At 54.1% G+C, this 24565-nt stretch overlaps 1 protein-coding gene across 16 annotated transcripts in view; it reads left to right on the plus strand.

Moving 5' to 3' along the window:
* The window catches only part of POU2F2 (POU class 2 homeobox 2), a 91823-nt gene that overhangs the window by 40721 nt on the left and 26537 nt on the right, over positions 1-24565 (plus strand). For 13 of the 16 annotated variants that reach the window (XM_072776264.1, XM_072776268.1, XM_072776315.1 and 10 more), the window contains exon 1: positions 18881-19010. The exons of 2 other annotated variants lie outside the window; for them this stretch is intronic. In XM_072776264.1, coding sequence (XP_072632365.1) covers positions 18944-19010 — 67 coding nt within the window. In that variant the 5' untranslated portion in view covers positions 18881-18943. Of the gene's footprint in view, positions 1-18880; positions 19011-22781; positions 22843-24565 lie in introns of those variants that run through there. One more of the 16 variants, XM_072776304.1, reaches the window with a different exon arrangement.

The raw sequence follows: 24565 nt of genomic DNA on the forward strand, positions 1-24565 counted from the left end.
ATCCCTCTCAAACCCTCAAAGGGCCCCATCTCCCCGAGCTGCTCCCAACTGAGGGGATACCTCTTTCTTCTAGGGGGGCTGTCCCTCAATTTATCCCAGCCCCCTTACCTGCCAGTGTGACCCCCCCATCCCCATCATCCCCATCTGCTTCCCTGCCCACTCCCATACTCACCCCCTCTCCTGGCTGTCCAAGCTCTCAGCCTCCCTAAGCTCTCTTGCTGTAGGGGGGTGGCTGGCGGTGTGTGTGGGGTGTTGGCCCCTGAGAGGCATGGGTAAGGGGGACCTGGGGGGTGGGGGACCTGGGTGCGGCTCTGAGAAAGGGAAGCAATGCAAGCGGGAGAGAGGGAGAGGCAGAGGCAGGCAGGCAGCCAGCCGGCTTTATATCCCTGCCGTATTGATCTACCATGTCACAGCCCCGGTCGATAGCCAGCCGAGAAAGAGAGGGAGAGAAGGGAGGGGAGGTTTGGGGGAGGGCAGCGGGACCCCTATAGTCCTTGGCCCATCTGGGGCCTCCCTGGCAGGCTGTGGGGCCATGTTCCAGCCAGCCCACCCCCCAAAAAAGAGGCCCACCATATCCTCCCCCACCTCCTCTTAGCTGCGGCCCTCTCCCTGGGAGCCACCTGGGTAGAATTTAAGCACAGATTTTCCCATTTCTTTCTGCCTCTGGCAGCTCTTCATCTCTTATGGGCACGAGGCTTGGGGGGAGTAGAGGGGTAGGTGGGGGCGTTCGAAGCTGGTCACTGCCTTGGCTTCCCTCTGCCCTCCACAGTTGGGCTGGCTAGGTGGGAGGCTTTGAGGCACTGTTGGGTTGGGTCAGATGGACAGGAGTACGAATCTTCCTTTGCTGTGTGTTGGTGGGCAGGAGAAAGAACCTCTCTGAATGTCTTCTTCTCCAGCCAGTGATAGCCAGGCACTCAGGAGAACCCCATCCATGTTGGTATCCTGCCCTTTCTGACTTGAGTTTCCACCTCAAAACTGCCAGGCCAGTGCTAGAAACATACCACATTTACAATTTCTTTTTTTTTTTTTTTTATTTATTTATGATAGTCACACAGAGAGAGAGAGAGAGAGAGAGGCAGAGACACAGGCAGAGGGAGAAGCAGGCTCCATGCACCGGGAGCCCGACGTGGGATTCGATCCCGGGTCTCCAGGATCGCGCCCTGGGCCAAAGGCAGGCGCCAAACCGCTGCGCCACCCAGGGATCCCTACAATTTCTTTTTCCTGGTCCCCCTCATTCTCAGATGAGAGAAGAAAACAGCCTCTCCCTCTTCCTAGCCTCCTCTTGCCTCTCCCTCTTTTTCCTCCCCCGTAGAACTTTCTACCACCTGTCCCCTACCTATGCCTCTCCAGGGCTGGGCAGGGAAGGGGAGGGATGTGTCCCTAGGTAGGAGCAAAGAAAAAGGAGAGACTCCAGACAGCGCTGATAACCCTGGGCCCAAGCCTGCACCCTCCATCCCAGCCCTGTCTCAGTCTCCCCTCTCTGGGTCTCAGTTTCCCCCATCCCAATCTAACTCTGCCCAAGCTCAGGTTCTGTGTGGCTGTGGGATCTGCAAGGATTAGTACAGATGGGAGGCAGGGCCATGCGGAGGGTGAGACCAAGGCCAGAGGGGTGCCTGCTGCCCCTCCCTCAGCCGGGGCTGCCTGGGTCCCAGGTGCGTCCCCCCAGCCCCCAACTCCCCGGGGCTCCGGGTTCTTTGTCTATCCAGATCCTCCTCCCCTCCCAGCCCAGCCCAGCCTCCCGGAGAGGTTGAGGAATCACCTTAGCCTTGACCCGAGGGGGAGGGCAGAGGAGGGGCAGGCAAGCCCCACCCCCACCTCCTGCCCATGGCCATCCCCACCATCCCTCTCCTCCCTGCTTCCCTGAGTACCAGGCCGCCCCCACCCAGCGTCGGCCGCTGTTCCCTTTGTTAGGAAGGGGGAGGGGAAAGAGCCGAGCTGAGGGGACGTGGCCTGACCCCCGACCTCTCCCCTTCCCTCCTCCCATCTGGGTCCCCAGGGGCTCAGAGCCCCCTTGACGGACAGTTCTGACCATCAGCCAAATGGCTCTGGGAGTGAGCAGGGGACCAGGTAGGGGGGAGGGGAGGGAGGTCTGGCCAGGGCCCTGAGCCTACCAGAGAGGGGGGGTTGTTTCATAGGAGGACGGAGACCCTTAGCATGAATGGCAGGGGAGATAGGCACCCATGGGGGCAGGCTCTGGTGGTGGGGGAGAGTCTGATTGAACTGGGGGATGTGGAGGCAAAGTGGGGCTCAGTTCTGAGCCAGCAGCTCTGGATGCCCTGTGGATAGGGGCCTGGCCTGGGCAGACACCCCCACCCAGCCCCCACGCGGCCTTCGGCATCGGGAGTGCAGCGAGTTTTAAAAAAAATTAAAAGAAAAAAAATAACAGGAGCAGGAGAAGCTGGGGGAAAAAATATATAAGAAAAAATATAATAAGAACTAAGCGGTGGCTGCAGGAGAGAGAAAGGGCAGGAGGCGGGGAGGGGGGCGCAGGGGGGAGGGCAGCTCGGGCCCTGGTCGCTGCGGAGGCCCGGCCGCCGGCCTCTGCGCCGAGCCCTCCGCGTCCCCCCTGCCGGCCCCCTCCAGCCCCGATCGATCCAGTTTCTTGGCAATAAAGCATTTTTATTGTCAGCTGCCCTGAATGCCAAATGTGAGCCTGGTCCTGCTCCCCCCTCAACCCGCTTCCTCACCACCCCTCCCCCAGCCCTCCTCCACCCCCTCCCCGCTGCCCCCCACCGCAGAACCAGCATCGTCCATCACCAAGACCCCCTCCTCTTCCTCCTCATCCGTGTCAGCCGCAGTCCAGTACATCCTCAATAATCCACCAGGCCCCCTCCCCATCTAGGCTGTTGGGCTACCCGCCCTAACCCCAAACCTGCAGGGGAGCAGAAAGGTGGGCTGTGGATGAGTTGTGTGTTGGGGGGGCGGCACGGAGATGGACAAGACAGTGTCAGGGTGGGCAGGCAGAGAGATGATGGCCACAGGTTGAGGGAGGTGTGGACAGAAGTCAGGAGAGCTGGAGCCGCCCCGCCTGCAGCAGTGTAGCACAGAGGATAAGAACAGGTGGGGGGAGACAGGTCCCTGCTCTTGGGCTGGCCGGTGGCGGTCCTCCAGCGCCTGCACCTCCCCCTTCCAAGCTGCACTTGGGCCCTGTCTGGGGGGACAGGGGAATACCCCTCCCACACCAGCCAGATCAGGCGGGGTGCCATCAGGCGGGGTGTCAGGGAAGCAGTTTACAGAGGGCCCTGGGAGCCCCACCCTGGCTTGCTCTAGCTCCCCCCCCTTTTCTGTTCTTTTTCCCTCTTTGTCTCTCTTTCTTTGCAGCCCTCTGTCTCTGTCTCTGTCTCTGTGTACCTCTCTCCGTTATTGCTGCCTCTCCGTCCAGGGATGCCAGAGCCCCCACACTCTTCTCTGTTCTACTTGCACAGTCCCTGATCATTCTTTCCCGGCACCCTTTTTCTCTGCCACACTACCTGCCTCTCCTACCCTGGCTGCCCCCACATCCCTTGTCCCACTGCCTGTCTTTCTTGGTTTATCTCTGCTTGCTCTCTCCAGCTGCATGAACATAAACAGAGGCGCAGGCCCTTACAACGTCAGCAGGAAGTGCAGAGAAAATATCTCGGACCTCTCTTCTCTTCTCCTGGGGTCATCAGTGTCTGGAGGTAGAATGAGTCTGCACCCGCAGAGACAGAGCCGGAGAATGGGGGTTGGGTCCCACAGATGTGTCAAGTGGCTTTGCTCCTGTCACTTGCCTGCCCTGCATCTCGGTTTTTGCCATCCTCTGGGGACAGGCCTGACTAGAGCCTTGAGAATCTGGAGTCCTCCCAGACTCCTGGAGAGGCAGCCAGGCAGGGTCCTGCTGCAGGGCATGGTCACCACCCCATCCCCATGTCCTCCCAGGAGGAAGTCTCAACACTGCAGACATGCCCTCTCACCTTCTCCTTACAGCTGGGAAGGGCAAGCTGGAGGAAGTCCAAGATGCCAAGACTTATCCTCTAGGTCAGGGCAGGGGGTGTGATCTGACCAGAGTCGGGCTTTTTAGGGAGTTGTGTAAGGCATGGATTCAGGACCCCAGGTCCCGCTTCCATCGGCAGCTCCATGGACCGGACTGTATCTTGTCCCTAGCTCAGTGTCTGCCTGGGGAGGAGCCTGAGCAGTGGTGGGGCAGGCAGGCAGGAGGAGAAAGAGGGGGGCTTAGATGGAGGGGGCTGGGGGCAGGGCTGGGGACAGAGCCGGAGGAAGCAGAGGGATTTCTAGATGTCTGGGTTGAACTGATGGGGGGTTGACAGATGGGGGGCACTTGGGAGAGGGAGCAGTCCAGGATGAACCCCAGTCTCCCTTCCAGGCCGTCATTCTTCACCTAGGGACTCAGTGACCGCCAGTCAACAAATCCCTACGTTGGTACAGCATTCTCATTTCCTCCCCTCAAGTCTCGCAGCTCCCTGGCTTGTGAAGGGGAGTAAGGAGCTGTGTGTCTGTGATTCCTCTGGAAAGTGGGAAGAGGCAGTTTGTGTTAGAAATGTGGTGCCTAAACACACGTACCTACCCACATGTCAGGTGCTGGCTTGCGCCTAAAACAGTTCTTACTTTTCACCATTAGGAAATGTTCTATCGCCTAAAACAATTCTTACTTTTCACCATTAGGAAATGTTCTATCCGGTCTTCAGGTGATAATTTTCTAATTAGTAGAAGGCCTTCCTGACACAAAAGAAAGATCCCTGTGGGCTGTGTTCGGCTGTGTTCCTGAGCTGGGGCTGGGCTGGACCCTGGGATGGGAGACGAGGTTGGCAGGTGATTGAGATGTATGGGATTGTGGTGGGGGCCCAGGAAGGAGGTGAGGGGTCTGAGAGCAGAGGGTGGAAAGAAGGACAGGAGATGGAGGATCCTACCTCACCCCTGGCTGCTTGAGGATGATCCCCCCACCCCCGCCCCCTGCCCACAGGGTCTATTCTTCAGAGTGTAGGATCCTCTCTGATGGGCCCTCTTTCCACTGCCCTCTCATCATCCCCCTAAGCTGCCCCCAAGCCTTTGCCCATGCTGCTCCCTCGTGTACAAGAATAATGGTTCTACAGCTGCTCATAACTGCTTACTTTTTCCTAAGCACTCGACCTGCAGGCTTGGGCTGAATCCCTGACCACCATAGGTGGCAGGCACAGTCATCATTACCCCTTTGCGGGTGGGGTACTGAGGCTTAGGGAAGGGGAGTGGCTCGCCCAAGGTCACCAGCTAGTGGCAGAACCTGGCGAGACAGCCCTTCCAACCCAAGCCACTCTGGTTGGCCCTTTTCACTAATCCAACCTCTAAGTGTTTGTTCAAAGCCCACTGCAAGAGGTCAAGTTCTGCTGGAGATGCACGGGAAGTGTGACTGCCTCCATGTGCTTGGTTCAAATTCGGGCCCTTCCAGACTCACCATGGGCAGGTGTTTTCCTCTCTCTGAGTCTCAGCTTCCTCCTCTGGGCCATAACTACCATCTCATAGAAGTCGGTGAACGGGGAAATGTAAAATGTCTGGCAGATAAGGTTACTTGACAAATGGCCATGCCCTTCTCTCTTGCTCTTCTCTGAATGTTGCCAGTTTCTAGGTTCCAGCTTTTTCAAGCTTTTATATTTGAAGAACATTTTCCCCCAAAAGCACCATCAATATTTGTTGTCTGTTTGGATCCTCACCACTACTCTGTATGGGAGGAATTATGATCTTGATTTTATAGAACTGGAAACTGAGGCACAGAAGACTCAAGTCCAGCCTCAGCTGCTTGTCCCCATAAAGGATCCATTTAACTGACACATTCCCCACCTCTGCTGAGCCCTTGCTGTGTGCCAGGCTCTGTGTCGGGCACTGGAGATAAAGCAGTGAACAAAACTGGTGTGGTCTACTTTTGTGGAGTTGACAGACCAGAGTGGATGTGGATATTTAAGTGCAAATATCAATTAAATACAAAATCAGAAATGGTGATAAATTCCTCCGAAGAAGAGACAGTCATATGGAACTAACAGAGATCGGACAAGACATTTAAGCAGGACCTTGAAAGAGGAATAGGACCTAACTAGACAAAGAGCCTTCCAGGCAGAGGGACTAGCACATGCAAAGGGTCTAGGGTTACAAAGAGTTTGGTTTAAGGAACAGAGAGGAGGCAGTGTGGCTTGGATCAGTGTTAGGGGAAGAGATGAGAGATGTAGGCAGGAGCCAGATTGCACAGGATGTCGTGACCTGGGTTAAGAGGTTTGGGTTATTTCCCCCCAATGCGGGGAAGCCTCTGAAGTCTTAAGCAAGGGAGTGACAGCCTGATTAAGTTTTAGAAAGACCCTCTTGAGGCGCCAGGGTGAGAGGAGACTATGGGGATTAGGCATGGCAGCATGGAGACCTGCAGGGTGAGAGCTGGAAGGGGGGGGTCCCAGCCTGGGGGTGTAGAGGAATCAGAGGGGGCTTTAGAGATGGTGCTCATACTGAGGCTTCAATAGCGGAGCTGCCGATCCAAGTTCACACGGCTGGTCGGGCAGAGTGAGGGTCTGAGCCTGCACGCACCTGAGCCTTTCCTCTCACCAGGACGGATGCTGCTTTTTCTCAAGGAGGCCAGGGCCAGCCTCTGGGAGGCAGAATCTTGGGTTGCATCTATTTTAGTGTTTTCTACACAAACCTCAAAGTGCCTGGTCTTTTGGGCGCTAGGGAGAAGTTCACTGCCAGATAGAGGTCCTGCATGAAGGTGACCGAGAGGCCTTCCTTAGGATACTCCAGGGAGGAGGCGAGCTCCGAGTGAGGTGGTGCAGGGGGCTAGTCGGTCCGAAGGTGTTTGTGCTCCTCACAGCTGGCCTTGCTGTGTGAACTTGGGGAATATACCGGGCCCCTGGGAACAGTGTACACCCCAATGTCGCTGTGACTCGGGGAGGCAACCAACGTAAACACTCTTAGCAAATGACTCCTGTTGGCAGGAGGCTGTAGCCGGGACAGGGACAGGAGGCACGTGGATATCTCAGACAGCAAGCCCAGGCCCAAGCCAAAGGGAAGAAGTGGACAAAGGTCTGGGGAGAGGTAGAACAGGTGGATGGCGGCATGGACCCTGGATGCCGACCCTGGTTCCATCTGTGTCAGCTCAGGCAAATGATTCCACCTTGTTGCGCATCAGTTTCTTCATCCGTAAAATGGGCATGTTGACAATGGTCCTCTTATAGAACCACTCGATGACAATATTCAATGAGAAAATGCATGGAAAGTGTTTCTAACCAGTGGGTGCAGGGTACCTCCTTTTACTGTCTAAAGCAGAACTCTGGATTCCTTGTCCCTGAGCTCCTCTAGGAACTTGTCCCATCTCAGTAAATGGTTATCACACCAAAAACCTACACATCTGGGGCAGCCTGGGTGGCTCAGTGGTTTAGCACCGCCTTCAGCCCAGGGCATGATCCTGGAGACCCGGAATCGAATCCCACATCGGGCTCCCTGCATGGAGCCTGCTTCTCCCTCTGCCTGTGTCTCTGCCTCTCTCTCTCTCTCTGTGTCTCTGCCTCTCTCTTTCTGTGTGTCTCTCATGAATAAATGAATAAAATCTTAAAAAAAAAAACAACTCTACACATCTTCCTTGATCCTTCACTTGTTTTCAAAAGAAAGAATAGACACTCTTTTTAGATTTTATTTAAAATTTCGGACCCCGGAACCACGATCTGAGCCAAAGGCAGATAGATGCTCAACCTCTGAGCCACTCAGGTGTCCCAATCCTTCACTTTCCTTCAAGTGTCCAGAGCTCAGAGTTTGCTTCCACAGAGGCAGGGACTGTCTCATAAAATGTGGGCCTACCCGATTTCATCAAGTTAAACACCTCCAAATAAATGTTTGTGGAACACCTCTTGCAGGCAGGGCCCTCTGTGGATGTGGCTTGGAACAGTGTTAGGGGAAGAGATGAGAGATGTAGGCAGGAGCCAGATTGCACAGGATGTCGTGGCCTGGGTTAAGGGGTTTGGGTTATTTCCCCCAATGCGGGGAAGCCCCTGAAGTCTTAAGCAAAGGAGTGACAGCCTGATTAAGTTTTAGAAAGACCCTCAGAGGCCATCTTGTTTCTTTGTGGAGAGGCTCAGAGAGGTTGGGTGGCTTGCTTGCAGTCACACAGCAAGGACTCAGCAAGCTCCATAGAGGCTGAGAGAACCCCAAGACCTGCTTATACTTTTTGAGCTTCCCAGTATGCTAAGAATAAAGGAAAAAGGAACAAAAAATGGAGTTATAGACTTGTACTCTCAACAACAACAACAAAATGCGAAATAACTAGTATTTGCCAGGTCATGTATTGAACTATTTAAGTAAAACAAAATGCAGAGTGTCCCTCAGGTGGTGTGGTCTGGCAGTGGTGCCCAACCATAAAGTAAAAAGTCTTGTTCAGTGAGGCCCTTTGTGGATGGGGTACCTGGTCCAAGTGACACCCCTGCCCAGGCCTCACTGAATCCTGCCACTGGGACCTTACCACCTGTGAGGTGACTCTAGAATGGACACCTTTCCCACCGTGCTCAGTTGCTTTTGCAGAAATGCAGGAGGCCCAGGATCCTGTGGACCTCTGAGGGGAGAAGCTGGCACAGCAGCATGCCGGGTGGTAAGGAGAGCCGTGCTCTGGAATCACCCTGCCCCCTTCCTGGTCTGGGTAAGTCTCTACCCACTCTGGCCTACTTTAGGGTGCTCCTCTGGAAGGGGGTGAAAGGAATAGCACCTGCTTTATTGGCTCACTGGGAAGATGCCATAAGATGATGCGAGGATTGCACAGAGCACATGCCAGTACAGAACAGGAGCTGGCTGGCTGCTTTTACTGTAGCTCATGGTAACAGTAGACAGCCAGGGGGCCCGGGACATAGTGGTTTGAGAATCCCTCAAGGGTGAGTCCCAGGCTGGTGGGCTTGGTGTCCTCAGTCCTGGCACGGGGTCTGGCTGGCACAGTGGGGCCTCTGTGAAGGTTTAGAGTGGAATTGTACAGAAGAGGCCTTGGGCCAGGCTGAGCAGAGGCTGGGAGCACCAGGAAGGACAAGGGAGCTTAGTGGAGGGCCTGGCCTTTGATTCTTTCTCCACCGCCATCCGCCTTCTGGGAGGCCAGGCAGGCACTCCCATTTAGCTCCCTTTTCATGTATGCAGGTCAGTGTCCCTTAGCTTATTATTCTGTGTGTGTTTAAATATTTTATTTATTTATTTGAGAGACAGAGAGAGAGAGAGAGAGAGGAGAGAGGGAGAGAGAAAGAGACAGAGAGAGAGAGAATGAGCAGGATGAGGGGCAGAGGGAGGACCCTGGGATCATGACCTAAGCATAAGGCTTGAGCTGGAGGCAGATGCTTAACCAACTGAGCCATCAAGGTGCCCCCCCTCCCTTAGCTTATTCTTAAGTAAATAGCTACTAATTGCCTCCTATATGACAGGAGCTGGGGACATAGCGTAAACAAGTCCTACAAGAGTCAGAGTGATTATTTCCATGGTTCCAACTTGAACATTGAGTGGCAGGTTCACATGAGCATATTATTTAAAATAAATAAAATAAGCAAATAAATAATGGCCAGGGGTTTGCCCAGCCAACAATGGGAGTATGTGGTAAACAAGTCTTATGATGAATGCAATTTTGGGCACCAGAAGCCCTTTTAAAAAGCAGGATAAAACAGAACAGGAGAGACATACTATGCTCCCTGTCCTCCTGGCATTGAGAAAACCCAAGTGGGGAGGGGGGGCAGATTATAAACAACCACATAACCCTCAAAAACCTGAATGTTAAGTAGTGAGAAGTGCTGGAAGAGGATAGAAATGAGGAGCGGAAAGGCTAATATGAGGCAAGATGAACAAGACCTCTCTGTGTTGAAGACATATAAGTGGAATCCTGGGATGAGTGAGGGAATGCAGCATAGAACATCTGGGGCAAGGTGGCACCAGACAGGAGGCGAGTGTGAGCATAGGTCCTGAGGCACAGCAGAGCTTGGGCTTGGGTTGAAGGAAAAGAAAGCTAGCAAGGAGGAAGTGAGTGATGGCTGGCGCATAATGGGAGGTGATGAGCTAGAGGCGAGCTGGGGTCGGTCACACGGCAGGGTTGAGGGGTGCTAGTTAGGATAAGGAATCTTGAAGCTGGCATATTGATTTGGCCAGCCTCTCGAGGCCTCCCAGGCGTGGGCCGTTAGGACCCTGGACAGCGGCTTGGTCTCTTGGAGCACTCGCAGCTATGGGGCGCACCCTACTGAACAAAGACTTCTGTGAAGGTCTGCTTCTGTGCAGTGAATTAGGAGTGGATGGGGCCCAGACGATACCGCGACGTGTACAAATTGGCCCCTGCCCGCAGGAAGCACAGTCATGTGGACAAGTCATAAATGTACAGCTTAATCAATCTTTATACAGTGAACATCTGTGCTGTCCACTTAGGTCAGGATGAAGAAGGCCACAAGCATCCAGCAGCCCCCACCCCTGCATGTCCCTTCTACACACCTGTCACCTCACCCCTGCTGGAAGTAACCCCTGTCCTCACTTTGGGGATAATCATTTCTTTGCTTTTTCCTTTGTAGTTAGCCACCTATGTCTCATTTAGTGGAGTCTAATTTTAATTCAAAAAATGAATACGATCTCATTATAAATACCAAAACCGGGCAGCCCAGGTGGCTCAGCGGTTTAGCGCTGCGTTCAGCCCAGGGTGTAATCCTGGAGACCCGGGATCGAGTCCCATGTCAGGTTCCCTGCTTGAAGCCTGCTTCTCCCTCTGCCTATGTCTGTTTCTCTCTCTCTCTCTCTCTCTCTCTCTCTCTCTAATGAATAAATTTAAAAAATCTTTAAAAAAATAAAAAAACCCAAAACCATAACAGAAAAGGTTAAAAACTCTCTGCTTCCCCAGTCTGGTCCCCTCACCAAAGGTAGGGGTCATTAGTCAGTTATCTTCAGACCTTTGCCTCTGCATTTATCGGCACCTGCGCACTCACAGAAAATGTATGGCGTTGTTTGTAGATGTTTTACATAGATGATATTAAATTGTATAAATCCTTCTGCAACTTGCTATTTCACTCAGCAGTGGCTTGGAGAACTTTCCATGTTCACATCTGTAGATCTGTCTTTCATGTCTTTCCTGACACATACTGAGGATGAATATACTATAAATCACTTAACCATGTCCTACTGGTGGCATCTGGGTTGTTTTTAATTTTCCTCTATTTCTAAGCTTTTTTTTAAAAAAAAAAGATTTATTTATTTATTCATGAGAGACACAGACTGGGAAAGAGAGGCAGAGACATAGGCAGAGGGAGAAGCAGGCTCCTCGCAGGGAGCCTGCTGTAGGACTCAATCCCGGATCCTGGGATCACGACCTGAGCTGAAGGCAGGTGCCCAACCACTGAGCCACCCAGGCATCCCTAATTTTTTTAAAAAAACAAGGTGTTTTTAAAAAAATAAAACAAGGTGTTTTAAATTTCATTTCAATCAGGGGATCTGTGGGTGGCTCAGCAGTTTAGCACCTGCCTTTGGCCCAGGGCATGATCGTGGAGTCCCGGGATCGAGTCCCACATCAGGCTCCTTACATGGAGCCTGCTTCTCCCCCTGCCTGTGTCTCTGCCTCTTTCTCTCTCTCTCTCTCTCTGTGTGTGTCTCTCATGAATAAACAAATAAAATCTTTTAAAAAATTTATTTAAATCCAATTTGCCAACATATAGTATAACACCCAGTGCTCATCTTATCATGTGTATTTTAAACCTTGATGTGATGAACACTTTGTGAACTTTCTGAACTCTGTGTGCATGGTGGCAAATATTACATTTACAATTAATGACGTTCCTGTCAGCCCATGGTACTGCCCCCATTTCACAGAGGTGGAGCCTGAGGCTCAGAGCGGTGAATTCACTGCCCAGAGTTAAATAGCAAGTGAATGGAAGGACTAGTTTGTAGATCTTCATACATCTGACTCCCAAACCAGTGCTTGTATAGGCTGTACAGATAATAACAGTCTGCAGGGTGGGTGCCCTAATGCAACAAACATTCCTGAAGCCCCGGCTGTCTGCAGGCCCAGTGCTGGGCTCTGACTCCACAGTAATGAATCGGACCCTGCCTTGCCCTCAAGCCCTGCCCTGTGGGGCAGCCTGAATGGGAAGTAATTGCAATGCAGGACCACTGGTGCTAAAGCCCAGAATGCTGCCTGGACTGTGGAAAGACCAGGTCATTACTATTAATTGGGCCTCTGGTGGAGTCAGAGATGGCTTCTGGGGGGTGGGGGGGGGGATTTGAGCCGAGGCTGACAAAGGAGGCAAGAAGGCTGGGCACATAGGGGAATCCAAGGTGCTGACCAGAGGAAGAAGGTGAGCTCTAAGGGCAAAGTGGCTGCACAGATTGGCAGAGGCCCTCACCCACTTGGGCTTGGAGAGCCAGCCTTGGACTTCATTCTGTGGGCTCTGGGAGCCCCAAGGGATTTACTCATTCAACAGAGATAGTTGGACACCTGCTGTGTGCCAGGCACTATTTTAGGTCCTGGGAATAGACCAAAAAAAAAAAAACCAACCAAACAACAACAACAACAACAAAAAAAAAAAACCCCACAACCCCACCAGTTTTCAGAGAGCTTCCATTTCAGAGGGGGATCCAGACAGTAAAACAAGCTGATGATAACTGAGTTCCAGAGAGTACTACGAAGAAAATGAAACCGGTGAGAGTGGAGAGAGACTAAGGGAAGATCTTTCAGAGGAGGCAGCCTTTGAGTTGGGTTCTCAAGGACAAGAGGAATGGGAAGTGATGGGAACAGCATTCTCAGAGAGGGGTAAGCAGGGTCAAAGGCCCCGAGGTGGGGACGACAGACTCAGCTTCCACCAGTGGGGCTGGTGGGCGGTGCTTTCTGTGGGGAGACATGAAGTGAAGTCCTGCTGGGCCTAGGAGGCCGTGATGGTGCAGGCACTGGGCTTGTCCCAGAGGCAGAAGGGAGGTACTAGAAAGCTTCCAGACCAAGGACGATGGTCCCTGCGCTTCAGCCTTTGGACAGCTCCCTCCCTGCTTGTGGGACAGCGGTGGTCTTGAGCCTGCAGGCTTGCTGGAAAAGTGGGAAGTCTGGGCTGGATTGGTATGGACAGCATGGGGCGGTGCCTTGTCAGGGGAAGGGGCCAGGCATCTGCTTCTTTAGCTTCCTTGGCGGCCCTGGTGGGTATGTGTTGATGGATGCCATGGACCCTGTTCTCAGAGGATCTACAGTCTCAGAGAGACACACACTAGCCAAGAGGAGCAGTGAGCCCAGCACAGCAGTTTGGGCACAGACTTTGGGGTCAGAAAGGCTGTGGGTGTACCTCAGCTTAGCTGTGAACACAGCCCTCACTTTCCCTCATTTCTTTAAAATGGGGATAACATGCCTGGATGGCTCAGTCAGTTAAGCGTCTGCATTCAGCTCAGGTCATGATCCCAGGGTTCTGGGATCGAGCCCTGCGTTGGGCTCTCTGCTTGGTGGAGAGTGCTTTCTCCCTCTCTCTTTGCCTGCTGCTCCCCCTGATTTTGCTCTCTCTCCGTGTCAGATAAATAAATAAAATCTTAACAAATAATAAAATAAAATAGTCATAACAAAAGTCCCTAATAAGAGGTGAGGAGTCAGTGGAGCCCTTAGTATCCTTAGCCAGTCCTACTTAGATTAAGCCTGTAATACATTCCCTTTCTCTCCTTGTATTTGTCTTACAGCGTTTATTCATCAGACTATCTTGCCCATTCTTGTTTCATTCAAGCACAGACTGTTAGAGCTGAAAAAAGCCTTTGTGAGCTCCTCCAGCCCACTTCCCACCTAGAGACAGGGAAACTGAGGCCCAGAGCATGCAAAGGGCTGCCCTTGGTCACCACGTGGCCAGTTCAGAATGGGGATCTGCTTGGTCTTATGACTTGTCTTCTTTAAGTCATATCACAGTGCTCGATTTCTTCTGACTTGAGGTAAACTCTTGATAATTCTGGCAGGTTTTGGGTAATTGGTGTCATGAAGTTGAGGGTGGTACATCGAGGCATGCTGTGTCCATGTGAATTTATTAAGCATCTGTTGGCTTCCTGGTCCATAGACCTTGCTGCTTCCGAGAGGCCTCTTCCTGACCTCACCCCCAGCACTGACCCGAGCGTCTTCTCCCAGCCTGCTTTCCTTCCCACTGTCCACTGATGATGGTCTCAGTGTTTACCCAGCCATGTGACCAGTCATCCACCTGCAGGCCCGCTAGAGTCCTGTAGAATTTCCCGTGAAGGAAAAAAAAAAAAAGAATTTCCCATGAAGGTGGACCCACATGGCCCCAATCTCCCTGTCATCTCACCTATTGTCCCAGCCTCCTCTCTACTCATCCTGACTCCAGATTCCACCCACTAGCCTATCCTCATGCCATGGAATGTCTCTTGCACACACTGTCCCTGCTCAAAAATCTCCCACCTATAACATCAAATCCAGCCTCGAGGCATTGTATGGCACCTTGCCTGGATCTTTCTCATCCTAGCTTGAGGTCTCCCTTCTCTTCAACCTTTCGATGGCAACAGAGGTGCTTCTGTGTTCCTGGGCTTCATTCTTGACTCCTCCCCCAACTCCCACCTTCAGCAAATCACCAATCCTGTTGAGTCTACTGTCAAAATTGCTCCTAGGGACACGTGTTCCTCCCCACCCCACCCCCGCCACCACCCTGGTCCCAGCCACCATCCCCTCCATCTCATGTAGAAACCACGCATTTCTCACAGCTGACCTCCCTCACACTGTGGCCCTTCACTGGCCTCCCACAGCACCCCGTATTGTCTACAAAAACATTCACAGAATCACATCACTTCTCCACTTGAGACCTTCCCAGTGGCATCCTGCTGTGCTTGCAGTAAAATCCAAAATGCTTACTTGGCCTGCAAGGCCCTGGGGTCTGCTCTGCCTCTCCACCTCAGTCTCCTATATCCACCTCGTTTGCCCTGTACCAAGCCATACACGCCTCCCTTCCTACCTCTTCTGTTCCTGTTGTTTGCAGTGCACTTCCCCACATCCTTTGCCTCACGAATAGCTCCGGACTGCCATGAAAACGCCACCTCCTCACAAAGCCTTCCATACCACACCGCCCACCTTCTGTCTTCCATCAGATCATCAGGCAGGGTTCAGCCCAGCTCATCTCTAGGCCCTCAGACCCCAGCCCAGGGTGTGGCACCAGGGGACACAGGAAACATCTGAATCAAAAGCAATGTAAGGGTTGGCCTACCTTCCGCCGAGAATTGATAAGGCAGAGAGAGTCCACTGTATTGCTGAATATCCAGACTCAGGGCTGCGGGAGTGGGCCTGTGGACTGTGAGATTTGCTGTTCCTGAGCAGACTTCCCTGCTGTCTGCTGGAGGATAGGGAGCATTTCAAAGCTCAAAGGAGACCCACGGTGCAGTAGAGAGAGAACAAGCTATGCAGAGGACTGGTCTGAGTTTCAATCCTGACTCCACCATTCATATGCTGTGTGACGTGGGGCAAGTGACTTCACCTCTCTGAGCTCCAATTCATCAGTAACATGGGGATGATAATAGACCTTATTTTCTCAGATTGTCATGAAAATTAGAAATAATGTATTGGCTCAACTAGCACAGAGTAGACAATTGCTGCTGCTGCTGCTGGTGGTGATGATGATGATGGTAAAGAAGAAATATTTTTAAGTCCCTGGATGCTGGGTGTTCTTAGGCAGATCATGGGGTGGTTGCAGCTTGACCTTGACTTAGGGCCACTGAAGAAGCAGTTTTGAGGGCAGGGCGGAGGCTGAAGCAGGTGTGTAAACAGGAAGTGAAGGCTTAAGCCCAGAAACCAGGAAGGTGGGGGAAGAGGTGGGCAGGCAGTGCCCTGGGCAGGCCAAGGCTAGGTTTGGTTTGAGAGTATCCAGGGCCCACTGGAAGATGACACAGCCTTGCAGTAGGACTAGCCAGACATCTCTCTGTCTCTGTGTCTGTCTGCTACTCCTCATCCTGTTTTCCTATGAGTTTGGGTTCCTAAGCCGGTTTTCCCTGACTGCCCCCCACCCCTGCACCCCCCTGCCATACCCACCAAGACGATGCCCGGCCTATTCTGTGCTGAAGGCTGATGTGTTGAGTAAGTGCTGGTATCAATGAATCACCAGTTCATCTCTTGGCCCAGCTGTTGACTCAGTGTGGCCTGCAGCCCTGTGTCCCTATCTACTGCCAAGCTGGGGGGTCTGAGGGGCCTCTCTGAGCTCCCACAAGTTCAGCCCTACAGATGAAGCAGCACTTGTGGAGAAAGACCCCTTGGGTCCCCACGCAGAGCAAGGACATGTGGGGGGCTGAGTGGAGAGGTCGCCAGAGACAACGGGAATCCCGAAAGAAGCCAGGGAACCAAGCCACAGAGAGGGTCCCCAGGGGCAACAGAGAGGAAGAGGCCATGGCTGGGGGCCCTGAGGGGTGAAGAATCCCGCTCTGCTGTCCCCGGTGGGCTGGCTGCTCCCCCCCACCGCTCCCCGCCGGGCCCCCGGGGGACCTCGCTCTAATAATGTATTTGATCGACTCGCCGGCCGCGTACAAGCGATTATTGTCTTGTCGGGAGTCAAACGTATCGATCCGGTGAGAAATATGAGCAGAGCAATGGGGCCCGCGTGTCAGTTACCAGCCCCGCTGGCCCTGGGGAGCCCCCTACGTCTCCTTTAATTACCGCTCAGCCCTGAGCCCAGCCTGGCCTCCCCTGCGCTGCCTCCCTCCCAGGCTCCCTGCACCCCGAGAGGCCCCCCACTGCTCCCCAGCTCCTATGTCCTACCTGCCTTGCTCAACATGGCTTGAGGCCTCTTCCCTGACTGAGAGGCCACTATTTGCCCAGCCTGGGCCTCCCATTGCTGGCTGCTAGGCCCCTGGTGGTCCTGAACTCTGTTCCTCTGTCTTCTCCCAGCAGGCAGACGTCTCAGACCCATTCTCCTTCAAATCCCTGACTCTAGCTCAGGGATTCAGCCTGGGGGCCAAGAGGTATAGAGTATTTTCATCCCTTGGGAGAGCACCTGAGGCCTTGCCTGGCTCCCCCACTCAGCTACAGATCTACAGTCTGGCAGCGCCAGGAATGGGTGGTGCTTCTGTTCATGCTCACCATAAGGGGCTGACACCCAGTCATGTCCAAAAATGCATATCTGATATAGATGACATTGACTATGTCCATAGTGGAGCATGGGGGTGGCTTGGTAGGGTTCTGGCCCCTCCCCCCAATGTCCTTACGACCCTTATTTCCAAGCCCCTCAAAACATATATCCTAAATCAAAACAGAACCTATAGCTTCAAGACAAGGGTCCAGTACTCACTGCCACAAGACTGCTGTCCGAAGGCCCTCATGTACAGACACCCTGCATCTGAAAGAGAGATGGGGGTGGGGGGTGGGGTGGTGGACCCGGAGGCAGGAGGTCTGAGTTGAAGCTGGGTTAATGCTATGTGGTCTCTGGAGGTATGGGATGTTGTGGTGTGTAGATAGCTGGGAACTGTCCCCTCTGTGTACAGATGTAAAAACTGCTGGTCATCCCCAGTGAGTGGGTCTGCCTGCCTGGGAGGGTCTGGGTTCACAGGGTCTTGTGTGCAGAAGGAAGGGCACTCATGAAGGTCTGCCTGTGTGTTATATCCTGCCTGAAGGTGCAGGGGTGTGAGCATGGCCCACAGGGCCAGGAGGCGTGCCTGGACACACCTGTGTAGATGTGCCCTTGTGCCCACTGAGGGAGCGGAGGGGGTTCTGTACACAGGAGTTAGGGATGGTGGATAGGGAGGGTTGGTCTTGGACCCTGGGCACATAGAGGGTTCCCATGTGACTGCGTGTGCACACGTGTGTGTGAAGTGCTGGGGCCCATATGTATAAACACTTGAGTGTATGTGTCTGTCTGGGTGAGTCCAGGCATCCGTGTGCGCGCTTGTGGTTGAGGGGTCCCGCCGGCGTGGGGCGCCTTGAGTCCTGCGGGGCCTAGGGCGGCAGCGGGCTGCTCGGAGGAGCCAGGTGGCCTGGCAGCCTCGCACCGGGCGCGGGCAAAGGAAGGGGGCAGCGGGCTTGGCCGCGCCTTTGTCTGCGCCGCGGTGCGCTGGGAGTCCCGCGCCTTTGTGTGACCCTCGCAGGTGTGCGCGCGGGGGCGGGGCGGGGGGGGACGGGGAGGGGAGCGGAGGGAGGGGCTTCCTCCTCCGCAGCCGGCCCCGCCCTCCGGCCTATTGGCTGGGCGCTGCCGCCCTCTGGCGGGCGCGGAGGGAAACGCTGGGCCCGGAGCGCAGTTCGGAGAAGGGCCAGCGGGCAGTCCGGGGTCCCCGGGCTCCCCTTGCCGGAACCACCTCAGGCACCCGCATTTGCCACCCCCCCACCCCCGGCAGGCAGGCGTCTTGCCACTGCGGGCCAAGGCCCCGCCCCGTCGCCCGCGCTGCCACTGCCCACGGGCTCGGCTTCCTCTCAGTGGACGGAAGCCTCACCTGCGGACAGGTGCATGGCTGAGTACCTCCCTTCCCACAGCCTTGCAGGACCGCAAATGTCTCCTGCTGTGCTTCTTGGCTTCAACGCTTTGGGGCTCTGGGCCTGCTTTTGGGCTCTGGGCCTTGGGGAAGGCTACCTCGGCTCTCTGGTCCTCAGTCTTTTCGTCTATAAAATGGGGCAAGTACCAATCGCCTCAAGAGATGGTGTCTGTCAAGCTTGGCATTGGGAAAACCCCTCCACCCCCCAAAAACGCTTCTAGCCAGTGTTTGGGATTATTGCCGTTGTTGTAATGGGCCCACCCTCTCTCCCAGACCCACATGCCCTGTTCCAGATGTGTTTGCCTTGGTGGAAGCAGCTGGAGGGCTGGGGCAGCTGTGGCAGGCACCTCCTGGAGACTCAGCTGGAGGAGTCAGCTCCTCCAGCCTATTTGCCCTGTGCCTCACTACCCCCACTTCCCCAACATACACATGATTTGGGGTCCACCGCCTCCTGAGGTGGGCCTTTGGGCCAGAGTATTTTCCCTTCTGAAGGGGGCGGACCCTGTGGTTTCCTCCCTGGGTGACTTCCGGCTGAGAGGGCTTGGCCCCCAGAGAGGGCGGGGAGATGACACAGTTGTTCCCCCGGCCCCGCGGGGCGGGCAGCATGGTTCACTCCAGCATGGGGGCTCCAGGTAAGGGGCCTGGGGCCAGCGCCTGCTGCCTGCCCTGCCCTTCCTCCTTAGCTGTCTCCTCTAACTTTGGCTCTGAACCTCAGCAACTCCCCTTTTCCCACCCTAGGTCCCCACCCTCAACTCCTCTTCCCTCTTCTCTTCACTCCAGACACCTGGGGGCTTTTGATCCCCCCCCCCCATCTCTGCTGCAGTGTTCTGAGGGCTCTGGGGGTGGGGGTGGTGAGGATGGAGCCCAGTGCCTGTAACAGGCTCTTATATGGAGGACCAGTGGGTGGGCTTCTTGGGTGGGGGCTACAGGGTGGTGGGAACCCTGAGTTGCAGGACTTTACAGTGTACGTGAGTTTCTGTGTGTGTGAATGTGAGTGGCAGTTCTGAGTCCTCTGAGTGTGACTGTCATGTGTCTGTGTGTGAAGGGCTGTTGTGTGTGGCATTGTGGGCTAGCCTTGGCAATGATCTCTTGGCTCACAGCCTCACTTCATTTGTCTCAGATGTCACCTCCTCAGGGAGGCCTTCCCTGACCTCCCTGTCTGGACTGGCAACCAGTCCCGCCATTCTTGGTCATCACCTTGCCCTGCTTTGTCTTTCTTTTATGACATGTATCACTGCCTGAAAATTTATTATATGATGGTTGACTGAGTGACTGTTGTGTGCCAGGCACCACACAAGATGATTTGTATTTGTTGGCTCATTTGGCAAAATGTGTCTACTTCTGCATAATGATAGTTATCTCCCAGCAGTACTGATGGGACAGTTAAATGAGGTAATGTGTGTAAATGTTTAACACTGCCTGGAAGACAGCAAGCATCAATACTGCATGATTGTTTCATTTGTGGCCATATAGGTGTGAGTGTTGGTCTATGTCACACTCGTGAGAGTCTGCAGGGACAAGTCCTGGTCGGACCTGTGCCATCCTATGTGCATCTGTGTGCGCAGGCATCCCTGGGATCTTTCAAAAACATATATTTATTGAGCAGTTCCTTGCTAGGTGTTGGAAATAGAACTGAAAAAGGCAGCTTTGGGGCTGTCCTGGAGCTCCCAGTGGGGGAGACAGACGTGTTGCCAGACAGTGGAGGAAGCACAGGCAGAGGGGTCAGGGCTTGGATGCTGGAGACATGGGGAGCTATGGGAGCCCAGAAGATTTGCCCAGTTGAGCCAGAAGGGTGTCACAGAGGGCTTCCTGGAGGAGGGGACATCTGGGCTGAGATGTGAAGGATGAATGGTATGAGCAAGGCAAAGGAGGTAAAGGAGGGGATTGAGATGGAGGGAAGGCTACTTGCGGGATGGCACGTGATTATTTGTTGCGGTGACTGTACATGCAATTGTATATGCGTGTGCGCACATACAGTGTAGACACAGAGATCCCGGGTGTCTGCACATGCATGCCATATGCTCCACCATGGACTCGTCCCTACCTGGGGTTGAATGGGAACCTTGTACATGCTGGGTGCTGAGTTAGACCCCTTACTGGGGATTTTGCACATAACTGCGGTGCCTGCAAGGCCCACCTGGGTTCCCTGCCTGGATGTGAATGAATACACTGCATGGTCTCAGGCAGATCACTCATCCTGCCTGGGCTCAGCTCCACACCTGTGAATTAGGCTTAGGGGTCTACCCTGGCCATCTCCCAGGATGAGCTGATTCTGGGTGTGGGAGTGTGCACACGTGTGTGTATATCTGAGTTGCCTAGGTATGTGTGTGTCTGCATATCTGTGTCCATCTGTGTATCTGTCTGTGAGTGACTCTGGATGTGTGTGTTCACATCTGTGTGCATCTGAGTAACTCTAGGTGTGTGTATGCGCGCATGTGTGTGCATGTTTCAGTTGTGTCTGAGCGACCTGAGTGTATATGTGTATGTACATCTGTATCTATCTGTATTTCTGTCTGTGAGTGACTCAGGTGTGTGTGCATGTGTATGTGTCTGAGTGATCTGAGTGTATGTGTGTACATGTATATCTGTCTGTGAGTCACTCTGGGCCATGATTCGGGATGTGTGTGTGTGTGTGTGTAAGCACAGGTGTGCATTACATGTCTGGGTGTGTGTTTTGCATATCTACCCATGCCATTGTGTCTGGGTGTATGTCTTCTCTGCCTGGGATCTGTGCACACCTGTCCCCGTGGTGTTTGCATGGTCTCTGTCCTTGTCTGGGGCCCTGCCTGGCTGAGGCTGTGGTGTGTGTGCGAAGTAGCAGCCTGTTGTCAGCACAGCTGTGGGGCCACCCTCTCTTGTTGTGTCTGCTGCCTACTATCTCCATCCCTCCCTCCTGACAGCTCAGAAGTGTTCGCTCCCTTGAGGCCACCCAGGGACAGATGTGGGGTAGTGGGGGTGTGAGGTGCTGCTCCTAGGGACGCAGGGACCGGGCCAGCTGGGCCCACAGAGGTTCCCGGCAATGAGAACCCTGCCCACAGGGGCTCCCAGGCCACAGCCTTGATTGAAGTCAGCTCTGAAGGCAGGAGACCCAGGGGACAGGCTAAGAGGGGCCAGGAGGGGTGAGGGGCAGCCCTTGGGCCCTCTATATTTAGCCCCATTTTCGGTAAGTGCTAACGAGAAGCTGGCCCAAGTCTGCTAAAACCGGCTGGGGGAAATGCAGAGGAGAAGTGAAAGTCCGGGGAGGGAGGGGCAAGGGAGAGGTGGGGAGGGCGGAGGGGACCCAGAGTCCCAGGCCTGAGGCAGTGGGGCAAGCGAGTGTGACCCCAAGGGTGTGGGTAGCCCTGGGTGTGTCTCACTCCAGGGTGGTGGGATACAAGGGGCCCAGTAGAATTCTGCATTGCTTTCTCCTGCCTGGTCCTCTAACGAGTTAATGCACTGCCTGGGATGGGAGAAGGAGGGTGACTAAGGTCATATAACCAAGCAGCCTTTCTGTGTGAAGGAGGCTTTGAGACGGCTTCAGAAGGCACCAGGGAGCCAGAGCATATTAGGATCACCTGGTGGGGGGTGGGGGTGGGGCTTTGCAAAATCCAGATGTCCCGGTCTCACCTTGTCCCTGTGAAAGCAGAGTGTCTGGGTGGGACTAGGTGTCCTTATTTTTCTCGAGTCAAGAGAGAGAGGGTCCTGGGCCAAGGCTGACAGCTGCAGGACAGGCACCTGGGCCAGCCTCCTAAGGGGATTGCCAACACCCTCAAGTGTTAGGGCATCATTTGGCTTTGGATCTGCGGTGGAAATGGAGTTCCCTGTTCATCCTTGGTGGGGATAATTTGATTCTTTTCTCAGGCTGGGTTCTGATGGAGGAGGAGGAAAGAAAGCAGGATGAGCTTGGGCCAAGGGCAACACTGGCGAGTTCGCCGTCAGCCCAGCCAAATGCTGCTGTAGGGGTGCCTGGGCTGTGTGTGAGTCGGGATGGGAGAAAGAATTAGGGAGAACAAGGGAAAGAGTTTGGAGATTTCCTCTCATGCCGCCTTTGCCTCCTCAGCCACTATCCCTGCAGAGAACCTTAAAGCTTTGGGCTGGAGTTGTGGCTCAAGGTCATGGTGGCCGGTGGCAGCAGAGAGAGAAGCTTGTCTGGGACAAAACTGGGTCCTGATCCGTCTGAAACTCTTGTGTGCATTGCTTTATTCCAAAGGCACAGTCCCAGCCAGTGCTGTTATGACACCAGTGTGGGCTCTGAGGAGCTCACAGTCTGGGGCAGGGGGAGGCCACTGTCCAGGGAGACAGGGTGTGTTAAGGGGCAGGGGCAGGGGGGTTCGCAGATGAGAGAGACACTGACCACCCGAGGAGTCAGGGAGGACCTCACAGAGGAGGTGATGTGTGAGCTGGGATCATAAAGAGGAGCAGGAGTTTGCAAGTGGAGAAGAAAAGGTCGCCATGTGGGAGAAGAGTGGAGGCAAAGTCCGCGGGGTACCCATGTTCACCCGACCCACATGTCCTGGGCTGGGCAGGACCCCATCTAGGACAGTCACAAGGGGAGATGCTCGGCCAGTGGGAACTGGGGTGGAGGGAGCCACCGCCAGAGAGGACAGAGCCTGTGCTAGGTCCTGAAGGATGAGCAGGAGGTCGCCAGGTGGACAGCGTGGGGGACAGCCTTCCAGGCAGAGGGACCAGCCCACGCCAAGGACTCAGGAAACTGTGTTAAATGGCAGAGAGACAGCAGGATGGAGGCAGGGGCAAGGAAAGAGAGAAAGCTGCGGGGAGGGACATTCTGCCGACATTTACCACCTATTCTGAGCTGGGTGATGCCAGGGACCCAGCAGTGAGTCAGAGCATGCCTGCCCCCCGGTCTGGTGGGAAAGGACAGGGACACAGAAGGCCATGGCCCTGTGGGCTCAGGGCTCGGCACGGTCGTGGGAAGCTGTATTATTTTCCCAGGGCAGCCCTAACAAAGTGCTGTACACTGGGTGGCTTAAACAACAGAAATTAATTTTCTTGAAATCTGCAAGCTAGAAGTCCAAGATCAAGGTGGCAGTGGGGTTGGTTTCTGCAGAGGCTTCTCTGCTCAGCTTGGGATGGCCGACTTCTTCCCTGTGTCTTCACGTGGTCTTTTCTCTGTGTGTCTCTGTCCCAATTTCCTCCTCTTATTAGGACACCAGTCATATTGGATTAAGGCCCACCCTAATGGTCTCATTTAACTTAAACCTCTTTAAAAACGCTATCGGGGCTTTACGTGGGGGAGATGGGGAGCCGTGGAAAGGTTCAGGGCCAAGTTGTGGGAAGGATCTCCTTGGGGCCAGATGGACACAGGTGGGAAGTAGGGGCTGGGGACAGGGTTGGGGCAGGGGTCTCAGGGATGCTAGCAGGGGTGGAATGCAGGACCATGCCAGCATTAGTGGTTGTCAGGAGCTGGGCCAAGTTCTGGGCCATTTAGAGGTAGGATTAAGCAGGACCCCTGCCTTTGGTGTCCCAAAGTCAGGAGTGGGGTCTGTCACCTGGCACCAGCACCTGGTCTGTCCCCCTGAGTTTCTCAAGATCATTGGCCACTCACTGCCATCCAAGTGCCTGGAAACAGGACACGAGCTCCCAAAGCATCCTGACCATCTGTTCCCCACGCTATCTTCTCACCAGTCTATGCTTAATAGTACTATGTACTGGCTTTTTTTCTTGTTTAGCTTTTAATTTTTTCTTCTTTTTTAAATGTGGAAACATAGCATACCAACAGCAAAGTGCTCAAATTTTAAGGGTGCTGCTTGATGAATTTTTACCTATGTGTGGAACCACATAGCCACCAAGCAGATCATGATACAGAGCATTTCCCTCCCCCTGCAGGCCTCCTCACGCTCTTTCCCCGTCAACGACCCCTGAAAGTTACCCATAATCTGACCTTGATCATCAGATATCATCTTGCCTGTTTCTGAGCTTCCTGTAATTGGAATCCTACCATCTGTCCGCTTGTGTGTGATGTCTTTCCCTTGGTGTCGTGCCTGCAAGATTTAGTGGTGGGTGTGAGGCAGGGGTTTGTTTCTTCTCTTGCTGTGGGGTGTTTCAGTGTATGGACGTACCACATTGTGTCGATCCACTGATCGGCCTTGGGGGCCATTTCGAAAGAGCACATATGTCCATGGACTTGGTTCCATGGTGGGCGGGACGTTCCTCTGTCTCCTGGGGACGCTTGAGCCGACTTGAGCGG

The sequence above is a fragment of the Canis lupus genome, chromosome 1, assembly GCF_048164855.1.
Source record: "Canis lupus baileyi chromosome 1, mCanLup2.hap1, whole genome shotgun sequence".
NCBI classification, from domain to species: domain Eukaryota; kingdom Metazoa; phylum Chordata; class Mammalia; order Carnivora; family Canidae; genus Canis; species Canis lupus.